We start from the raw sequence: 19,463 nt of genomic DNA, 5'->3' as shown, positions 1-19,463 counted from the left end.
ACACTATTTTCTCTTTTTCTTGTGTGCCAGATCACACAAAAAGCATTTTCTGAACATATTACAAGCATACTCTGGATAGAAAATAATGTGGGGGGAAAAAAACACAAGTGAGAGCTGAAGTTCCTCAACTATTCGTCTTTATTATTTTTTTTCTTCCATGTATTATTGCTGATATAGCTTCCTGCCACATGTGATGTTGAGAACAGCCTCGTTTCAGGGTGTAAAAAGCTTGGCCTGTGGGCATTTTACACCGGCACCTTTACACCACCTCTCTACTCTCACCTCAGCTTCTTTCCCTCCCGCGTCCGTTTATTATCACTGCTACCTGTTAAAGGTTACACCTGTACTCAGTAGAATAAAACACTTACACTATAACTAGGAGTGACCCCGGATAGTCGACTTTTTAAGGATTTGATCAAAGGAGCCAATGCCAGTCTCAGAGTCCAATCATCGCATTTGCAGGAAAATGTGGTTATAAAAACAAAATTGTGTTCCATTTGTGGTACATGGAGGTGCTGAATGTCTGATTTTACATAGAAATTCTTGCTTTCTCCAAATAAATCAGGATATATAACCTATTTTGGTACAAATGTATTAATGAGGGCACTCACTTAAGAGCATGGCTCCTGCAGAGCAATAAATTACTTATGGATGGCTCTGTCAAACCAGCGGGAAGAGGACGGTAGATTTAGCTGTTTACGGCTTGTATCTCTCTTTTTTCTTCTAAGAGAAACTTGAAAGTTCTGTTAAAGATAACGAAAAGCAAGCAGAAACCAAACTAAGTGACATGTTGTGTCTACTGATCTCTCACACTCCCTTTCAGTATTAAGCACAGCGCTGCACCGACACACAACACACCCGCTGGATGGAACATGTCCTATCATAAAGTAAATTAAAGTAAAGAAAACATTGTTTAATTGGGTGTTTCAGCTCTTTTGTTTAGTGTGTAAAAAATGTGAATTAACATTGAAAATGAGTATATGAGCAGAAATTATCATAAATAAATTAATTAAAAAATGACATGATGGGACTATCAGTCGACGATTGGCTACATTTGAAGAATCAGATTTGACTATATACATATTTAGTCAGGGACACCCGTAACTAATACACAATAAAATCTTGCCACATGCATTTAAAAAAAATAAAACAAATAAAAACAGCTCCAATAAATGATTGAATGATGATGATAATTCTTATTATCTGCCGATCATTTTCTAGGATTATTTTTTTGCTTAATCTACACAATGTCAGAAATCTCAGTCTAAATATCTTTTTTTAAAAAACAGCAAAATATTCCCAAAAATATCAGAGAAATCGAGAAACTAGAATCAGTAAATTTTTTGGCTTGTTTTTGCCAAAGTAGGATTTAAACTATTCACTGATTATAGAAATTGTTCAGATCATCTGTTGATCGTCTCATCGATTAATTGACTAATTGCTGAAACTGTACATTGATGTGCACCAATGAAGGCAAAACATTGTTCTCAATGTTAAATATATTCACAATGTCAGCTTAAATTATCCTGACAGCTGCAAATGAAACAGATTTGCTAAGGCAGAACACAGAAACTCCACCTGCCCAGCTCTCTTTTTCCAATATCCTCTGTGATTCTCTAATAACCTTCGCATTGAGTCTGAGGGTTCATTCTGTATATCGCAGTCCCCACCCAGACAGGTGCGATTCAAAGCTTTAATAGCCGTCAGCTCAATTGCTTTCTCCCTGTGCTGTTCCTCAACACATCTCATACTATGTTCTTGTAGGATTACACCCATGCTGCATACAGAGTCAGAAGAATCCATCTGGATATTCTACTAACTTTTTCCAGTGCTGCTTCACAGCCTGCAGGTCTGAAAAACCCAAAGTACAAGTAGCACAAAACATTCTAAAAACCAACTCAACTCTGATAATAAAAAAAACAAACCACACAACCACAAATGTGTGTGCATGAACCAAAACACAACTACATCTGCTCGCTTCTATCCTCTCTTTTTCCTTTATCTGACTTTCCTGTTCTTTTCTCTCGGACCATCGTCCTGCTCAGGTGCTTCACAGAAAGCGAGGCCCTTCCCAACATCGCCAACATGTGCGTGATCCTCACGATCACCCCGTGTGATCTGCAGAAAATAGTATTTCCCACAACAGTTTGCACCACAGCGAAGCCTCGTACAAAATAACATTTTAAGGTTGACTACTAGCAAAAATAAAACGTGTTCCCTCGTTTTCTTTGAATTCTACGGTGTGTGTGATCTTAACAGTGCACGAATTGCTACATGTATTCTGCTTAACTTTCTAGTCACTAAAAAGTAAATCATTTCATTACAAAAATACTAAATCTGTCCATTGACTAATAATTTATACAATAGATTATTTATCAGTAACTGGTATATGCTATGTCTGGACAAAATAATTAAAAGGTCCTGAACTGGAGCCCAGAGCAAACAAAAGAGGGTCTGACGGGAAGTATTGCATTAAAAGCTGATTTGAGGACAGTGGGAGTTCTCCAGGGGCCCCTCGGCTCATCTTCCTAACTCCGCTGTGGGACATTGGGGTCTTCCTGGTTGCTTTCGAGCAGCTCGTCCTCAGAGAAACTGATGTGAAGGCAGGTATCATTCATGGGAGAGGAGAAGGGCGGCGGGTGCTCACAGGTGTCCGGATGAGAAGTCGGGGGCTCGGCGGACTCAGAGGGAGAAAGAATCACTTCACTTTTGTCCTCCAGGGGACTGTCACAGCCACTGGAGGCTGTTAGAAAGGTCCCACGGTCCCCAAAGAGGTCGTCGTCATCGCGCAGTGGCGACAGCAGGGACTTGGTCTCAGAGCGGACGCCCGAATCCTCGCTGGCCGAACAGGAGCTGCTCTCTCCGTTGCTGAGCGAGTGAAAATCAGCAGACGACAAAGAGCTGGGGGTCATGTCCGGGAATGACAGGCTGCTGCTGCGGCTGGGGGCCCCGTCGTTAGCGGTGACCTCACCGATCGTGGGCACAGGTGCGACCTCGGACCCCGGAGACAAGGTCCTGCTGGCCCGCTTTCGGTTCATGGAGGGCGGAGGGTCAAGTTTGGGGATCGTCTGTTTGTACCTGCAGAGGAGAGAACAGAGGTACTGCTTAGTGAAGTCAGACAAAAAGCCTTTAATTGGTGAACATGTTGAGAGTAGATCCATTAACACGCTTTCATTGTCCTCCTTTTGCTAATTTAAATTCAGCGTAATCATTTCTCTCTATGAAGCAGGTGCATGAGAATAAGCCCCGAGCCCGTTTTCCTCTCCATCAGTCACACTGTACCTCATTAACCCGACACGTACTGTGACGTAAGCTGTTACTACACAAGACAAAAACACTCTTTCTCTCTGGCTCCCTGCTGTTTCACGTGTCTAGGGACTTTATCTGCATCCCACAGCTCCCCTCTGTTGAGAAAATAAAGAGACGAAGGAAAGAAAAGGAGCCAAAGAAAAAAAAAAAGAGCAAGAGCTGCAGGCTTTCCCCCTCCTCATGCGCGCACCAGAAATAGCTCCACTGCAGTCTCTCTGATTGTGCCACAGAAATGCCACGACAAGCACCGGTGCACACAACAACACACAATCACAGCCATTCTCTCGGAAAATGAGCCCTGACAAACACCCGCTAACAAGCCTCGCTTCCTCTCAGACTCCTCCCGTCCACATTGTGCTGGTAGCTGCTAACTTTGTTCCCCCTTGAAATCCGGTCTTTAGCTGAATCCTGGTCTCAGTAACGAACTTATGCGACTTGCTGATGTATTTACCGTCTCTGCTTCTGTACCTGATTGGTGTTTACAGCTATGGTAACGACAGACTTGTTGTAATGGAGCAGGGACATCATTTCCAGAGATAATCAGCCGCTGTTTCCCCCCGCTAACAAACAGAGAAGCACACACAGTACTGTGGGGTGAAAGTCGAGTTGAACTCTACTGACTCCACTGTCAGCCAACTGCATGATTGGATTCACTGTAGCAGCATGGCTCTAGGGATGACAGTGTGTCTGTCTGAGGGGCCACAACTATCGTCCAAACAGAAATAGCTCAACAACCACCGAATGTACTGTCATTAAATTTTGTACAGACATTCATGGTCGCCACTGGATGAATACTACTGACTTTTCCTTCAGCGACACCATGAGGCTGATGTTTCATTTTCTATTTTTAAGAAAATGTTTCAAAAACTGCTTGATGGATTGACATGAAATTTGTATATATCAAGGGTCCTCAGAGGATGAACCCTTGTGTTTTTGATGATTCCTCTGATTTTCCCTCTAATGCCATCAGGCCAAAGTTTTCCCTTACCCTGCCAAATATCGAAACATCTACTGAATGGAGTGACACAGATATTCATGGTTTCCAGAGGATGAGCCCTAATATTTTGGGGGATTGCCCTGATTTTCTCTCTAGTGCCACTATAGGTCAGAGTTTTCCTTTTCCCGTTAAATATCTTTACATCTACACGATGGACTGGCACAAAATTTAGCATTCAGGTCCCTAGAGGATGAACCTTAAATACCTTCTTGACAACCTGGGTTTTCCTCCAGTGCAATCCTGAGGCTCACATATATGGTTTTAAGTGTAAAGTTGCAGATTTTTTTAGATACACTGCTATTAAATTTTAGTACTGGCAGTCATGCTCCCCTCAGGATAAACTGTGTTAACTTTGGTAAATCATTTTTAAGTTTCACAGAGCACCATGATCAGGTCTGTTTTTGTTCATTTGTTTGTCCAAAACTTTGTTTTTTGACAAAATACCAGCAAAACTAAAAAAGAATTCCCATCAGCCTCAGCTGTACTTTGCATTTAGTGCTAATTAGCAAAATCTTTGTCTGGAAACAAACTTTAGTTTCATACAAATAGATTACATTACATATGTGAACACTGGTGATAGAATATCCCTTTTAATGCACCAAAAAGAAAATGAAACTCTTGAATATTATTTTCTTGACAGGGGTGAACGTCTCTTTGCGGCTCATAAAGATAAACAGTCCACTTTGACGCTTGATTCAGGTTTGGTTTCCTCCGCTGTTATTTTTGAATGTATGCACTGCCAAGTTGTGGGGATGAATTTGCAGCTGGATCAAAGAGCAGGCCGGTCTCATTATCATAACTTTGACTCAGCACTCCTCTTTTCAGTCACACTGACACCTCTCTCCACCTCACTGCCCTATCTCCCTCTGCTCTGTCTGCTCTCTACATTTTTCTACCTCTCTCTTTATTACTCCATTTTTGTCTCTCCATTCATCTCGCTGTTGTCTCATTCAGCCTACCTGCCAGGCATCTCAGCTGCTGGTGTCCTTTTCCTTTTGCCTTTCTTTTCTTTGTCGATTTTACTTGGAATCTCTGTCACACAGATATGACAAACAATGTTTTTTTTTTGTATACACTCTTAAGAGCTGTACAATATTACAGATGTACAGACGACAGATCTTCTGTCAAAACATAATTATTCAATGAGAAATGAGCTTTGCCTTGCATACATGATCCTTTTTACATGATTCTGATTTACTGATTGTTTGTCATTCAGGTTTATTGATCACAATTCTGTTTTAGTCAGGTGCAAGATTTCAAGCATTTTTTTAAGTAATTAATCATCCAAGACTACTGCATACAAAAGGCAGATATTTGTCTTTGGTTTTTAATTTGCTATTAAAAAGGATACATCAAAACCATAAACTGTATAACTAATCGACACAGCACAAGTAACGTCACTCACTGGTTTGTGGACCACCTGTTTTGGTGCTTTGTGTTTGGCACTTTGGCCATTGCCATCTTTAAATTTTTTAGAGCCAGCAGTGACCATATTTGGAAAAGAGGAGGAGCTAACCAAATAAAAAAACCTAACAAATGCTTGCTGTTAGCCTAGTTAGCACCAGGCATTTGCAGCTATGGTTAACTGTGATAAAACTAATGTAAACGCTCACTTTTTGCTGGTGAGAAACAAATTTAAAACCATTAAAACAAAATGTACCGGTCTTTTAGTAGAACCAATTGTCAATCAAAATGTTGCATTGACTTTCATGAACTGAAAACACACTGAAATCGTGATGGCCATGGCTGCACCTATACCAAGGTTACATTACCCAATCAACACTGTCACCAAAGTAGCAACTTGTGAAATGATTGCACCCACCGGTTACTCAAAGTGAACATGCTCTTAATTGTGCAGAACATTTTAAAAGGCTGAGTTACACACACACACACACGCGCACACACACACTAGCATTAACAAACTACACTGTGACACAGTGAGTCTAAGACAGGTGCATCAAGAGGTGCTTCTCCTCAGCCTCTGCTCTGACAGCTTCACTGTTCAGGTGGAACCTCCGCTGACAAGATAAAACCAAAACCTGACAAGAGCGTTTCTTCCATTTTGACCCAAGTATGCGAGACAAAACAGTCCAGCAAAGTGTGCAAAGGACAAGCCGGTGCTACAGTGCATACCACATGTGTGGCTCACTCATTACTTTCATGCAAATGTGGTTATGAACTTACAGAGCCACATCCGCATGTAAATAGAGGTTATTATGCAGCCATTAGCAGAGAAATCCCTGGTGAGACCTAAACATGAGCCAGCAAACACCCACACTGTTCATCCACCACATGCCCACGACCATGCTTGTGCCACAGACATTGGATCCACATGCTGGTTGTCATGAATAATACTCACATAAAGGGAGAAGAAGGGGCAGAGAGAAGAGGAGGAGGAGGAGAGGAAGGGGGCTTAGGCAGTGGCAGAGAGCTCCCCAGGCTCCCAGGGAGAGGCAGGCTGGTGCAGCAAACCATGAGAGGGATGGGATGGGGACGGGACGATGGAACGAATGATCTGTGGGTTTAAGGTCTGCTTGTTGGGTGTTATTCTGGGGCTCAGTTTGTTTGTTTGAGCAGACTGACGGGGAAATGAGGGGCGCTTAAAGGAGGAAGAGGAAGAGCAGGAGAGGGTCCTCGCACCTGTACCAAAGAGAGGCAACAGTTAGACTACAGAGGATCCGGGATCTTTGTAAGGGACCAGACAAGTGACGCAAGTCTTTGGGAATCATCAGTAGATGGTATTTTGTAGTTAGTGGTTATTAAAAATGCCACTTTTTAGTGTTAGAGATGTGTGTCAGGCTATTCGCTGCCAAGACTTGTTCAGTGTTACATGAGAATCAATATTGAGAGCGACGCAGCAAAAGTGTTTTAGAAGTTCAAGCGAACCCCCGTCTGTGTCTGCGATACATGACTCATAAGCACAGCATGCTTAGTTACTTCAGCATTCAATAAACTAATATTACAGGCAATCAGAAGGATAGCATGAAAAAACTGCAACACTTTGTTATGTCAAAAACAAGCCGTAGGAGCTCTGCAGATCAACAGGTGGAGAAATCAGTAAAACGTCTATGTCTTTATATTTAGTCATGCCTCTGAAAAGAAAACTTGAGCCTTTGAGACAGAATCAAACAGACATGCACAAAGCAACTGAAATAACAAGTAGGAGGTTTAAAGAGAGAAGGGACACTGGGTCTTTGTGAAAGCATCTTGCTTTTGTAAAGAAATTAACACAAAACAGCAATCAGAGTGAGATGTCTGTGTGGGATGATGAAGCACGTAGGTGGATGAACGTGAGAGTCTTCAAGAGTATAACCGCAGTGGTTAAGTGTCTGAAATACTTAGAAACTGGAGAAAATGTATCCTAAAGAGTAACCCTGCCTGACAGAGTCCCCGTCAAACATGATCTGGTGACTGACAGGCCGACCTTCCAGCTCTCCAGATATCACACTCACTTCAACACGAGTCTGAGATGAATTTTAAAAACAACTTTCTATCTTTGAACATGTAGCAGCGTGTAAATCTAGCTGGCCCAAACCGGCTCCACCCAAAATGTCTGTAAACACCATCTATTATACTCTCATCATACCGCTGCAATTAAATTACTGGCCGAGGTGGCTGCCGGTGCAGCTCTGACGCACAGGCGAAGATGTTAATGATGAAGAGGGGAAACCAAAAAAAAAAAGGATAGAGGGGGAGGAAGAAGATCATGAGATAGGTCAGGAAATGTGATTATACAATATACAATACTGTCAGAGAGAAAGAGTGCATGGAGTGCAGTCTATACCATGCCAGAGGAAGCATGACTCACTTGTGAATAATATACAGCTGGGTGCTCATATAAGCTGCTGGTCACCATATATGTTTGTTTTTGCTCTGCGTGGGCATGCTGCCGTTTTTAGCTGCACAGCTCCAGGGAAGCCTCTCTACATTTACTCAGTATATCACTATGAACTTTTGTACAGATATTCATGTTTCCCAAACCATGCATCCTACTGACTTTGACTTTTACTCTAGCGCCACCATGAGGTTTGAAATTTGTGATTTTAGGTGACTTTCCTTAAATGTTAATGGATTTCCATGAAATTTCATATTCAGATCCCCCTCGGGATGAATATTTTGGTAATCCCCTGACTTTCCTGTAGCGCCATCACCTAGACAACATTTTCAATTGTCTAATACTTTTGTTCATGACCAAATAACATACAAAGAGGACCGGATTCAGCATTGGAGCCGCACAAAGCCCCCTGAAAAGTTCGATTTCTAGGGTATTAAGTTACCCAGATCTTCCAGATCATTTACTTGAATGGAGAAAAAAATGACTTAACCCTTTAACACATGGATTGATGGCTTTCACATGCATTCAAACCCCTAAAACCTGAGAAATCGATAGTCTGATTGGCAAGAATGTCATGCAAACTGAAAAAAGGGGTAAAAAGTAAATGATTTGAACATTATCTGGGGAGAACTTATTCAAAAAACTGTTACAGAATCTTTTTGAAAAAGTCAAACCTTCTTGTCTTGACTTTTTTTTTTTTTTTTTTAACTTATTTTAAACTAATTTTCTTATATGATTTTACTAATTTCTTTGTAATTTCTGAGTCCTTTCTTGTTATGTTGGTTTTTCCTGCTAATTTACAGAGATCTTTTTCATGATGTAAGTCCAAAGGAAAAAGTCTTTTTGCGTCCAATAGCATTACATGACAGACCCGTGAGTTGTAATTCCACGGTTTAGCCACTCCGTCCAAATTGCTCCAAAGCCCTATGCTGCTCCTGGGGTCCTGCCAAATACTCACAAGACTAGCACTGCTGCCGTGTCTTGTTTTCATGTGTGTCAGATACAGAGGTTGATGACTCAAAAAGTTTCCGAACAACACAGATCAATGTTCTGCCCACAAGGTGTATTTTAAGTCTACTATTACATCCTGTTTTGATCCTCCTTTAATTGTTCTGTTTGTTGTGTAAAGTGTGACTCACTACACGGCTGAATATGGTGTTGCTGGTGTGGCATGCCAACATACCATATGCAGTGATCATATAGCGCTCCAGTCTGTGGGCCAGCTGGAGAGCACAAATGGATAGGCTCCATGTTGGGCGATAATGCCTGCGTGATTTAAAGCTAAATTGCACCAATAGTGTGAAGTGAATGCAGTCCATGACCAGCGCTGGACCCAAGGGACGGGAGGTCAGAGAAGGCAGGATGAAGAAAGGCAGGAAGTGAATGAGGAGAGACATGAGAGGGGATGGCAGAGCAGTGTCTGTGAGCTAGATCGCAGAACATAAAATAAGGCCACTCAGGCTGTAAACATTGATTCGCTGGGGAAATCCAGAAAACAAAAGCAAATGGAAGCAATAAAATGTGCCGTGCAGGGGGGGGTAACGGGGGTCTGACTGTGCCAAAGGTAATGCAAAGAAGATTGGCGGTGAAGTTTCCATTTTCCCAACCCTCATTTTGTCATATTTTTCCTAAGATTTAGTGAGATTAAAAGATATAGTTGAGCCACATAAGAAGCATAACGCTCCCAGTTACAAATCTGAAAGGTCGTATCTTAAAGTTTCTGTGCTGCACATTTTCCTGCTCAGAAGGAAAATATGTTTTTCCTGTGCAGCAATAACCTGACTTTTCATTATTTTTATGTGCCATTTGTGTATAAATCCAGCGTAAAGTTTAATGATTACTATTTACGGAATTTACAGACTATTTACAGAGGATGTCACCCAAGAGAGGACGCAAACAATAGCCAATAAAAGAGGGGGAGACTGGCAGAAAGGGGAAAATCACTTTAGAAAAAGGACGTAAAACGCCTCGGTGGTATATTTTCTTTAAGCCTTTGAGACAGGAAACAGAAAACGATGTGAGACAGAGACGCTCAGACGGAAGAATGGCAGACAGAAAAGAGAAGTTAGTTGTTACATAATTACAAAGAAAGGGGAAAAAAGGAAGGGGTTTCAGCTGGCACACATTCCCAGATGAAACTAATTTTAAGATGGAAATGTACAGTAACAAGATGCCTTTCTTTGGAGGAGATTTGAAGTTCCCTTTTGTCTTGCCTTTTATTTTTTTTCCCCCCGCACTCGTGCAAAAGAAAAAAATATTCCGACATATGTAGTGGGGTAGAGTTTCAGGTTGTGAAGCGACGGGAAGCTGGGATTGGCTGGGAGTTTGTGCAGCAGGAAACCACAGGACGTGAGTGTGGCTGTGGGGAGCTACGCTGCAGCCTCTCACACACACAAACACACATGCACACACAAATAGAAGACACACAAAATTACAACATGTGCAAGCACGCCAAATACACACTCCACCGCAGAGTCAATTCCAACTCTGTATTTTTCTCCTCGCCTGTTTTGAAATCAACTTTAACACGCTCTCCTTGGAGAGTGCGTCGTGGATTGCTTTCAGCGAGGTAGTGAAGAGCAAGAGGAGAGACAAATTAAGTGTGAGGATGAGAGAAAGAGGAGGGGGATAAAAGGAAAAGGACTGAAGAGTTTGTCTTGCTTGAGAGCTCTGCCTGATCTCATGAAATAAATGTGTTTTTTTTTACCATAGCTGCTCTTTGTGATGGAGATTAAAAGCTCATTAAAAAGCTCATTAAAAAGTCATTAGATGCTGTGGCTCCATATATGCATTCAACGTAAGAGCTGCTTATGTTTCAGAGAGCTGCATACAGACATTAAGTCACAAGTACAGTATGGGGAAGCTCTTCACGAGATAAAATGTGCCAGACAGCGAGAAATACAACCTAAAACATCCCTGAAAACACATTCATCATGAATTATTCCAAAGAAAATGATTCCATTTACACTCTTTGCTCTTTCGACGCGCCTTTTAATAGCTTTTCAAAACGAGTTATTTCATGAAATAGAAACACTGGCACGGAGTCAAAGCTGATGGAGTTTCTGTGTTTCCCTTAAATCTCATTCTCTCTCACAACCTCAAACCTGATCCCCTCTTTGTTTGTCTAACCCCAACCCTTTTCTCCCCGTGTTCTGTAATCCCCTGATTACAGTCACACTTTCATTAGCTGCGGGCCATTTCTGCTGAGTTGAGCTGTTCTCCACTAATAACACTAAAAGCTACAGGCTGCACATGTCACTGTGTGGCCCGGCTCGCTCAAACACAAACTGACTGCTACCATAAAGGAGCGTGTGTGTATGCACATTACAGGAATAGTTCCCACATTTTGGGAAATATGTGCTTTCTTGCCAAGAGTTGGATGAGAAGATCGATGCCACTCTCATATATGTGCCCATTAGCCAGCAGGCTCTTAGCTTAGCACAAAGACTTAAATCAGAGGGAAACAGCTAGCACGACTCTGTCTGCAGTTTACAACATCTGCGCTACCAGCAACACTACAGCTTACTAATTTACGACGAAAACAATGTGATATTGTGTTTGATCCACTGCAGAACATCTAGATGATACACATATTAATTTAGATTGTTCATTTTACACTTTGCAAAAATATCATTACCTCCATGTTCAAAACAAATTAAGGTCCATAAATCTGCTCAGAAATCATGGAAAAAAAGATTGTTGTCTATGATTGTTGGTACGTGTTACTGTAATTCCACTGCTTAACTCGTAACTAGCAATGTATGTATATTTTTAATATTTACAACTACTAAAATTTGAACGGGCTTGTTACTTGCGACTTTTATCTTGATCTTAGCGGATAAATGTAGCCTATTTCTCCGATTTTTTTCCCGCAGTTATGATTCAACGTCACCCATGGTGTTGTGCGGCTCAGGTAAGCAGTATTCAGTCTGTTGATCTTGTGTATGTGTTAGAGAGTGACAAAGAGGTAGGGGAAGAGAAGGTGGAAGGTGGACTATTGCATGCAATGTTTGCGTACATTATCTGCTTGCACTACACACTGCCAGTTGACTGATGGTTATTTTTGTGTGTTGGTAGAGTGCTTGCAAACACGATTTACTGATGAACATAAGGACGGTGGTCTTACTTTTCATCCATGCTAGCGGAGTTCCTCAAGGTCAAGGGGACGATCTCATTGCACGGGCTCTCCTTGTTGTCCGCTGTCCCGTTGGCCCTGATAAAGGGGTCCAGGTCTCCGTTGACTGATGTGACTGGTTCAGTGCTGTTCTCCAGGTTAAGCAGGTTCAGGTAGGACTCAGCACAGTCCACTTGGTTCGGGGAGAGGGGTGAGGTTTGGAGTGGCCATGCAGGTGTGGAGGTGATGAGTTGGTCGAGGGTCTGGCTGTAGAGGTTCTTCAGATTCAGAGACAGAGCTTTTGTTGATGTCGACACTGAGCTGCATGGTGACTGCTGACCATCTGGAACAGACAGAAGACAATTTCATAAAATGTTGGGAAAACAAGTTAAGAGTTAACCACAACAGACTTGTTGGCTTTTTATTATTTTTCTAAAGATCTCTGAGTGCTGACTCTCAGAGAGAGGAGGAGTTGGCACTGTGCCACTGGGAGCACTCAGGCCAGCCATGTCTCTGATTAGCATTTTCCATCAGAGGGACTTACATAATTAATACAAGCATGAAACATGATGTGCCCTTCTCAAAATGTAGACATACACACAAAAGTACGAGTTGGGGAGAAAAAAATCAATTCATCGTGATGTTTTAAAATGTTTGTTTTTTTTCTTAGAGTGAGTTTTTAATGCATAAATTGCTATTATTGTAATTCAATAACTTAAATTTAGCCTCTGCAAAGGTGGAAAGACATTACCACTTTTAGTAATGACAATCTATGAGTAACATGCCATCATATCCACTTAAAAAAGGGGGAAAAAAGGCCATGGCAAGAAATTTCCAGGGAGGAACAATCTTTCCCCCTCAAATTTGAAATCCGAAGAATGACAACACTTTGACAAAATGACATAAAACCAAGGCCAGACATCGCTTAATCTACATACAAACTCTGTCATGGACAGGTATCATATGGTGACACGAGTTCCTGTCTTACTCAAAACCATCCAGAGATGGTGACAGCTTCAGGTCCTGCAAGTCTTTCTGCTCTTCTCATTATTTCAATATATATTTGTCATGCATTCTATTGTACATGTACATTTTATTTAAACACTACTTTTTTTCATGCAGTAAATGATGCTTCTGGTATAAAAGTCAGAAACTGACCCATATGTAATGCACATTGTTTTTGGAATTATTCCTCATGATAAACTGTTTCTAAAAAGTGTTTGATTTAACTTAGCTATTTAACTTTTTTTCCCTTGGTCTTGTGTTAAAAAAAGTAAAAATCTAAGTAAAATCACAATTAATTGTAATATTGAATCACAATAATTGTAGACTCACATTCTTAAAAATCTTGGGCATTATAACATTATATAATCTATTAAATATAGATGCTCGACTTCCATCTCAACTGATACAGAGATGCTGTATTGAGGCAAAGTAGTGCACAGCATGCACCACCACAGGTCGGTCACTACTGGTGGAGCAGGCAGCTGAGCTGCAAAAGACGGCGACCGCAAGCGGTTGGGATAACGTTACAGGACTAGTAAAAAGTATAATACCTCAAACAAATTAACTACATCTCATTGGGTCTTTAAGCAAGACGGGTGCTGATTTTCTTTTTAGTCATTATCAAATTCAATTCAACACATGTACAGATAATTTATACATAAACAAACACACACACTGCTCTGCCCACTGGACTGTGTGTGTGTATGTGTATGTGTGTGTGTGTGTGTGTGTGTGTGTGTGTGGTTATTCATAATTATTTTGGCAGGACTGACCATTCTTTTAGCTCCTGTAAATACATTCCTCCTCCAGAAATCCTCCTTTGGGACAAAGTGTGTTTATGAATTTGTGTGTTTGTGTGTAATAGGTTAAGGTTGTTAACACAATCAACTTTTGGTGAGAACACAGTCTGTGAGTGTAAGATAATGTTGACAGAGTGTGGTTTTAAATCCTCTGTGATTACATAATCTGTTATTAGTTTGATATAAAGATGTTATTGTGTGTAAAAATATGCTTTTTATACAATGTGTGTGACACAGAGTAACCACGGTGTTTACCACAGTGTGGTGTAGAGGCAAATCTCTCCATTTTAATTATCAGGCTTAGGTAAACTCTCAACAATCATTTTAGTGAGATCGACCATGCCATCTTGAAATATCTTGAGTAGGGGATACAATTGCAGCTGCAAGAAGAATTTAAGTATTAAACATGAAACATTGGCTTATTAGAAAAAGCACTTGAGTCAAGTTTCCAAACTGCGCATTAAAGAATGTTGTCTCTGGCTGGTAATATTACGTCGACTGAACAGGTTGAGAAGTTCTTTTGTTACTCAGTTTGTCAATCCATTAAATCAGAGTTTGGCTTCTAAGAAGCCTCAGTGTACCTGAACACTGAATGCGATTGGTAATGAGTACTTTGTTGCACTGCATCCAGTTTTCGTAATGTCTGTGGTGATTTGTAGTGTTGTGTATGATTTGTTGTTTGGTTAAGTGCTGTTTGTATTTTTGTATTTATGTGTATTTAAGTGAAATGTCCTGAGATGTAAGACAAATTTCAGAATTATATCTGACGATAGTGAAATGTTACATCTAACTTCAAAATTTAAGATCCTCATTAAATGACTAGACAACACAAGTTGTCAACACAAGAGTACAAACCCACTCTCTTTCCCTTTGCTCCTCATTCTTTATCATTAACATTGACTGGGGCTTTTCATTAGTCCTCATTAACCCTGACTTAAGTGCCTCCTTTGATACTGTAATCAAGATATCTTCAGGATTTAAAAAGACCTCACTAAAATCTAAAACAAAGATTTCATTTGTTTGTTCTTGCACCTGGAGGACATTTGTCTTGAGTACATATAAAATCAAAACGCTCAATTTATCTAGGTGCCACAAAGGGAAAAGCATTCATGTTCACCTACATAGCGGGGTTTAATACCTGACAGCTGTGCTTCTGCCCATCACACACACACACACACACACACACACACAGGGATGTCTGCAGGCAGGAGGTCAGTGCGGGGTCACAGTTTGTGTCATGTATGACTACACCAACAGAGGAGTGAACAATGACAAGGACGGCTGCACACGGAGAACCTGACCTGACATGAGTTTGTCTGAGGGATTACACTGTTCCCACCCGTCACTTACTGTGTCCGTTCGCCTGAGGCTCCTGTTGTGGCTGGCCTGGTTGTGTTTTCGAGGTGCGGGCCTCCAGCTCTTTCAGCTGCTGCACGAGCAGCGCCAGGTGCTGCAGCAAGTCTCTGTTCTGCAGCAGCAGCTGGTGGACGCGGGCCTGAGCCTCCATGCGAGCAGCCGTCTCTGCCGCCATCTGATCCTTCAACAGCTGCACCTGTAGTGGAGACAAAGGCCGAGGTGTGTTTGTTACATGTGATGTGATTTAAATGCAAAACTTTCTTCAGTCTTCAATGTCCTTATGCACTGCAGGCGGCAAGAGAGGATGAATTCATGTGGATTCTTCTTATGCACTGTATCTGCAATAAAGCTCCTTGTCCGTTTAGCCAGTGATACATGGTACATGTGAGCAACCAACACGTGTTGAATTTTGCACTTTGCACCATGCACCTTATACCATACAGTTTACATCGCTACTGTTACTGCACTTTTGGCCGCTTTATGAACTTGTTTTGTTTTTTATTCTTTCTTTCTCTATTTCTATTGTCTATTATCTGCCGAGGGACTATGGATGTAAATTAGCAGTCCTGCTAACTCCAGCATATTTACATTTGTATTTTATACTGATGTTCATTAATATGCTGTGCCCCCTTTCATTAAAAAAATAAATAAAAAATAAAACAAACTAGATGAATTATACATCAAAATGGTTATTTTTTCCTGTCATTTCATTTCTCAGTTCCACTCACCTCCAACTTAACTCACATCATGTGTTTTTGATGATATTATGGGAATAAAAGCAAATTCATAATCCTGTTCATATCTATAATCCCCTATTTGGGTGGATCATTAACTTGTGGGTCAGTTTTCCTGTAGCAGTGAAATCGACCAGACATTAAACACTAAAGTAAATATTCATTTGTGTTGCTGACTGTTGAGACTTGCTTCAGTTTTATGATGCTGCACTGACTGTCCTCTATAACTGTGTTGATGCTGCCCCCTAGTGGCAAAGTATTAGTAAAAGCCATTCAGTACATAGAGATCTCTATATGAAGATTACCTCCAAAAAGTCTTAATTCTGCTCAACTGTGCTTAAGGTTTTTACTAAAAATTCCTCCTGGATGTCCGATAGTGTGTATATTTCGTGTCAAGCCTCCAGCACAGTAAAAGCGCGCCTGAGGAGGTATAGGTGGAATAAATTTCAATCTTGTGACCAAATAACATTAAAAAGGAAAAGCATCCCAGGTCTAGTTCACAAAATAATTAGTTTTTATAAGTTTTGTTATGAAAAAACATGACATCAGTGTCACTGAATAAGCCAAATGATGGTGAATAATTCATGACATAATCCTCAACATGAGTCTGGATCAATCTGTCGGGTCCAGCCTGGACCTTTGAAAAGTGAAGACAGTAAATAGGGGGGAAATGGTACATGCCAGCCACTGGCTTTCACTGAAAACAGGTGAGTATCAAGTTTAATGAATTCCATATTGATCTCTGGGTTCCCCTCTTGATTTCAAATTAACCTGTCAATGAAAGATTAAACAAAGGGCAAAGACAATGAGGAATGGTAATCTCATTGATTAAAGTGTTTGTGTGCCTATAGAAGAACCCATCTGAGCGAAAATGAAATGGTTAGTTGACAGAAAAGTAATCAGCTGTTTTGGTAATCAATGATCTGTTTCAGAATTTTTTAAAGCAAAGTCAGCGGGACAAAAAATGTTCTGTGGCTCCAAATGAGAGGATTTGCTGCTTTTTTTTACCAGACATCACTGGAAATCAAATATCTTTATGTTTCTGCATTATGGTCAAACTAAACAAGACATTTGAAGATGTCATCTTGGGCTCTAGGAGGATGTGACAGGATCCTTTTTTTCATGATTTATCAAATAACACAGTAAATGTCAAAATCATCTATGATAAAGTAACTGTAACTTGCAGCCATAATTTTGAGCTTGTATTGCTGGTGTAATACAGCGGAAGGTTCAAAGATATTTTACAGTTTGTCCTAAATGTCCTACTGCAATGTTTCACACAACCTGCACACTGTGTGTGACAGTTGTTGTCAATGTGCAGCCTGAGAGCCACAACAGCCTGCAGAATATTAATGAGTACAGAAAATGAGGAGAGGAACATCTTGTTTTCTGGTATTAAAAAAAAATCTAGATTTTTTTTAACCTATAAGGCAAGCCCAGAAACACTGAGATGGAAATAAATTCCATGAGGAATTATTTACCAACCCCATGAATGTGTGTTCCACCTTTGCATACTAAAGACATACTACAAATTCATATGATGAGGGAGTTGTAGTGATGCATCAAAAAGTGACAAAGCAGCATTTTAAGTATGTTTTCAATGGTCTAGCTTACAGAAACACTGCGTGCAATAGTCCACCTTTCACCTTTCTTTCTCTCTCTCTCACAGACAGATTAAACAGTGTGAACCCTGGCAAATATTTTCATGCAGGACTAGGGAGAAACTCACAGCTTTTGTACTTATAATTTATTTTTATTCCATTTTAAATTAAATATTTTTAATATTGCTTACAATTATTGACAAAAACATGTTATGCAATTGTGTGCATAGCAGGTCTAAATATTTTTTACACACACACACACACACACACACACACACACACACACACACACACACATATATAAATATATTTTTTTAAATTATTATTATTAATTATTATGAATTTTTTCAGCCCTCACAGTGTCAGCCTGACAATTGCAGTTGATGACCGCTGGTCTATCATGCATGTCTTACCTGTGCGACGGCCACCTGCGTGTGCTGCTGTTGCTGCTGCAGCTGCTGCTGAAGAAGCTGCAGGTAGTGCTGTGATGCCAGCGGAGTTAGAGAGCGAGAGCAAGGGCTGCTGGGAGTGATGCCTTGGGACGTCACAGTGAAGAGGGACCTTCGATCAAAGTCCTGACCACAGGCAAACACACACAATACATTTTATTGATGGGAGTAAAATGGTTGTAAAAACATTCCTCTCTGACATCGGGCTCCCTGACACACACTGCAGGAACGAAAAAGCATCAAAGACACAATGGACTTCAGTGTTGGCCCTCAGGACCCACAGTGCTGCCAGTTTTTCATCCTCACCACATAATAGGAGCTATTTTTAGACCTTGGACACCCTATGAATGCAATTAATGAACCAGTGGGAGAGAAACCGCCCGGTCCTCTAGAGTCCCTGAGAGCAGGACTGGACCCACTGATCTGGAGCCCCCTGGAGCCCGACTGTAACCCCTCACCAGAACTAATAATCTCTGCTCATTACCATACACTCTCTTCTCATCTGTCTCCATTTATTTCTCTTAGTCTCCTACCTCCCTGGATTTTTAACTGATTTTTCAGATGATCTCTGGTATCACACATCCTGAGAGGCCATTCTCTAAAAAACTTTTACTTCAGCCTCTTCTCACACATAGCAAGAAAGGAGCAATTGTGTTTTTTCTGTCAACACGGACATCAGCACTCATTTACTCTAAGAATGTTTAATATGATTCATGTCTGCAAATGACACAAACTGTAACTGCTGTCATGTAAAGCTACTTCTTTTGGTACAGTGAAACACAGAAACTGTGTAACTCCCACATCCCACCACTAGAGAGCGAAAGAGCACATTATAAAGCTCAGCAGTTTTCAGGTCCTGCAGATCAGTGAGAAAGGCTTCACCTCATAATATCATCAGGTTCTCTAAATAATTTGAAATGCATCCATTAATATGGCACCATAACAGGGCAATACTGAGAGATTTTTACAATCTAATCTTTCAGTTACATTGTGACTCATCAATGTCTTCAACTGCTGTCAGTTAAAAACACTGCAAGACGTATGCAAATCAAAAAGTACCAACTGTCACCTCTACCATCACACCATAACAGGGGCTGCCACTGTCAATCAAATCTGATAGGACCACTACCACAAACTCACGATTAAGCAGATTATCTGAGTTTGTAAGTGTTAAACTATTCTTGAATAATAAATAACAATGTTTTCTTTAACTTAACTTGTTGCACATTTATTCATTCATTTGTTTTCTGTGACCGCTGATCC

The 19,463-nt window shown here is 40.8% G+C and overlaps 1 protein-coding gene across 1 annotated transcript in view; it reads right to left on the bottom strand.

The window, feature by feature from the left end:
* Positions 1-120: 120 nt before the first annotated feature.
* LOC121959438 (carboxyl-terminal PDZ ligand of neuronal nitric oxide synthase protein) overlaps positions 121-19,463 on the bottom strand; it is a 58,053-nt gene continuing 38,710 nt past the window's right edge. Inside the window, exons 8-11 of the mRNA XM_042508707.2 lie at positions 18,165-18,326; positions 15,411-15,612; positions 12,268-12,598; positions 121-3,078 (exon numbers count right to left, since the gene is read on the bottom strand). Of these exons, the coding sequence (XP_042364641.2) occupies positions 2,529-3,078; positions 12,268-12,598; positions 15,411-15,612; positions 18,165-18,326 (1,245 nt within the window). The 3' untranslated portion in view covers positions 121-2,528. The remainder of the gene's footprint in view (positions 3,079-12,267; positions 12,599-15,410; positions 15,613-18,164; positions 18,327-19,463) is intronic.

This window comes from Plectropomus leopardus, chromosome 20, assembly GCF_026936395.1.
Source record: "Plectropomus leopardus strain MGB_pleo_1.0 chromosome 20, ASM2693639v1, whole genome shotgun sequence".
NCBI classification, from domain to species: domain Eukaryota; kingdom Metazoa; phylum Chordata; class Actinopteri; order Perciformes; family Serranidae; genus Plectropomus; species Plectropomus leopardus.
Note: the sequence above shows the minus strand (reverse complement) of the source record. Positions and strands in the feature narration are given on the sequence as shown.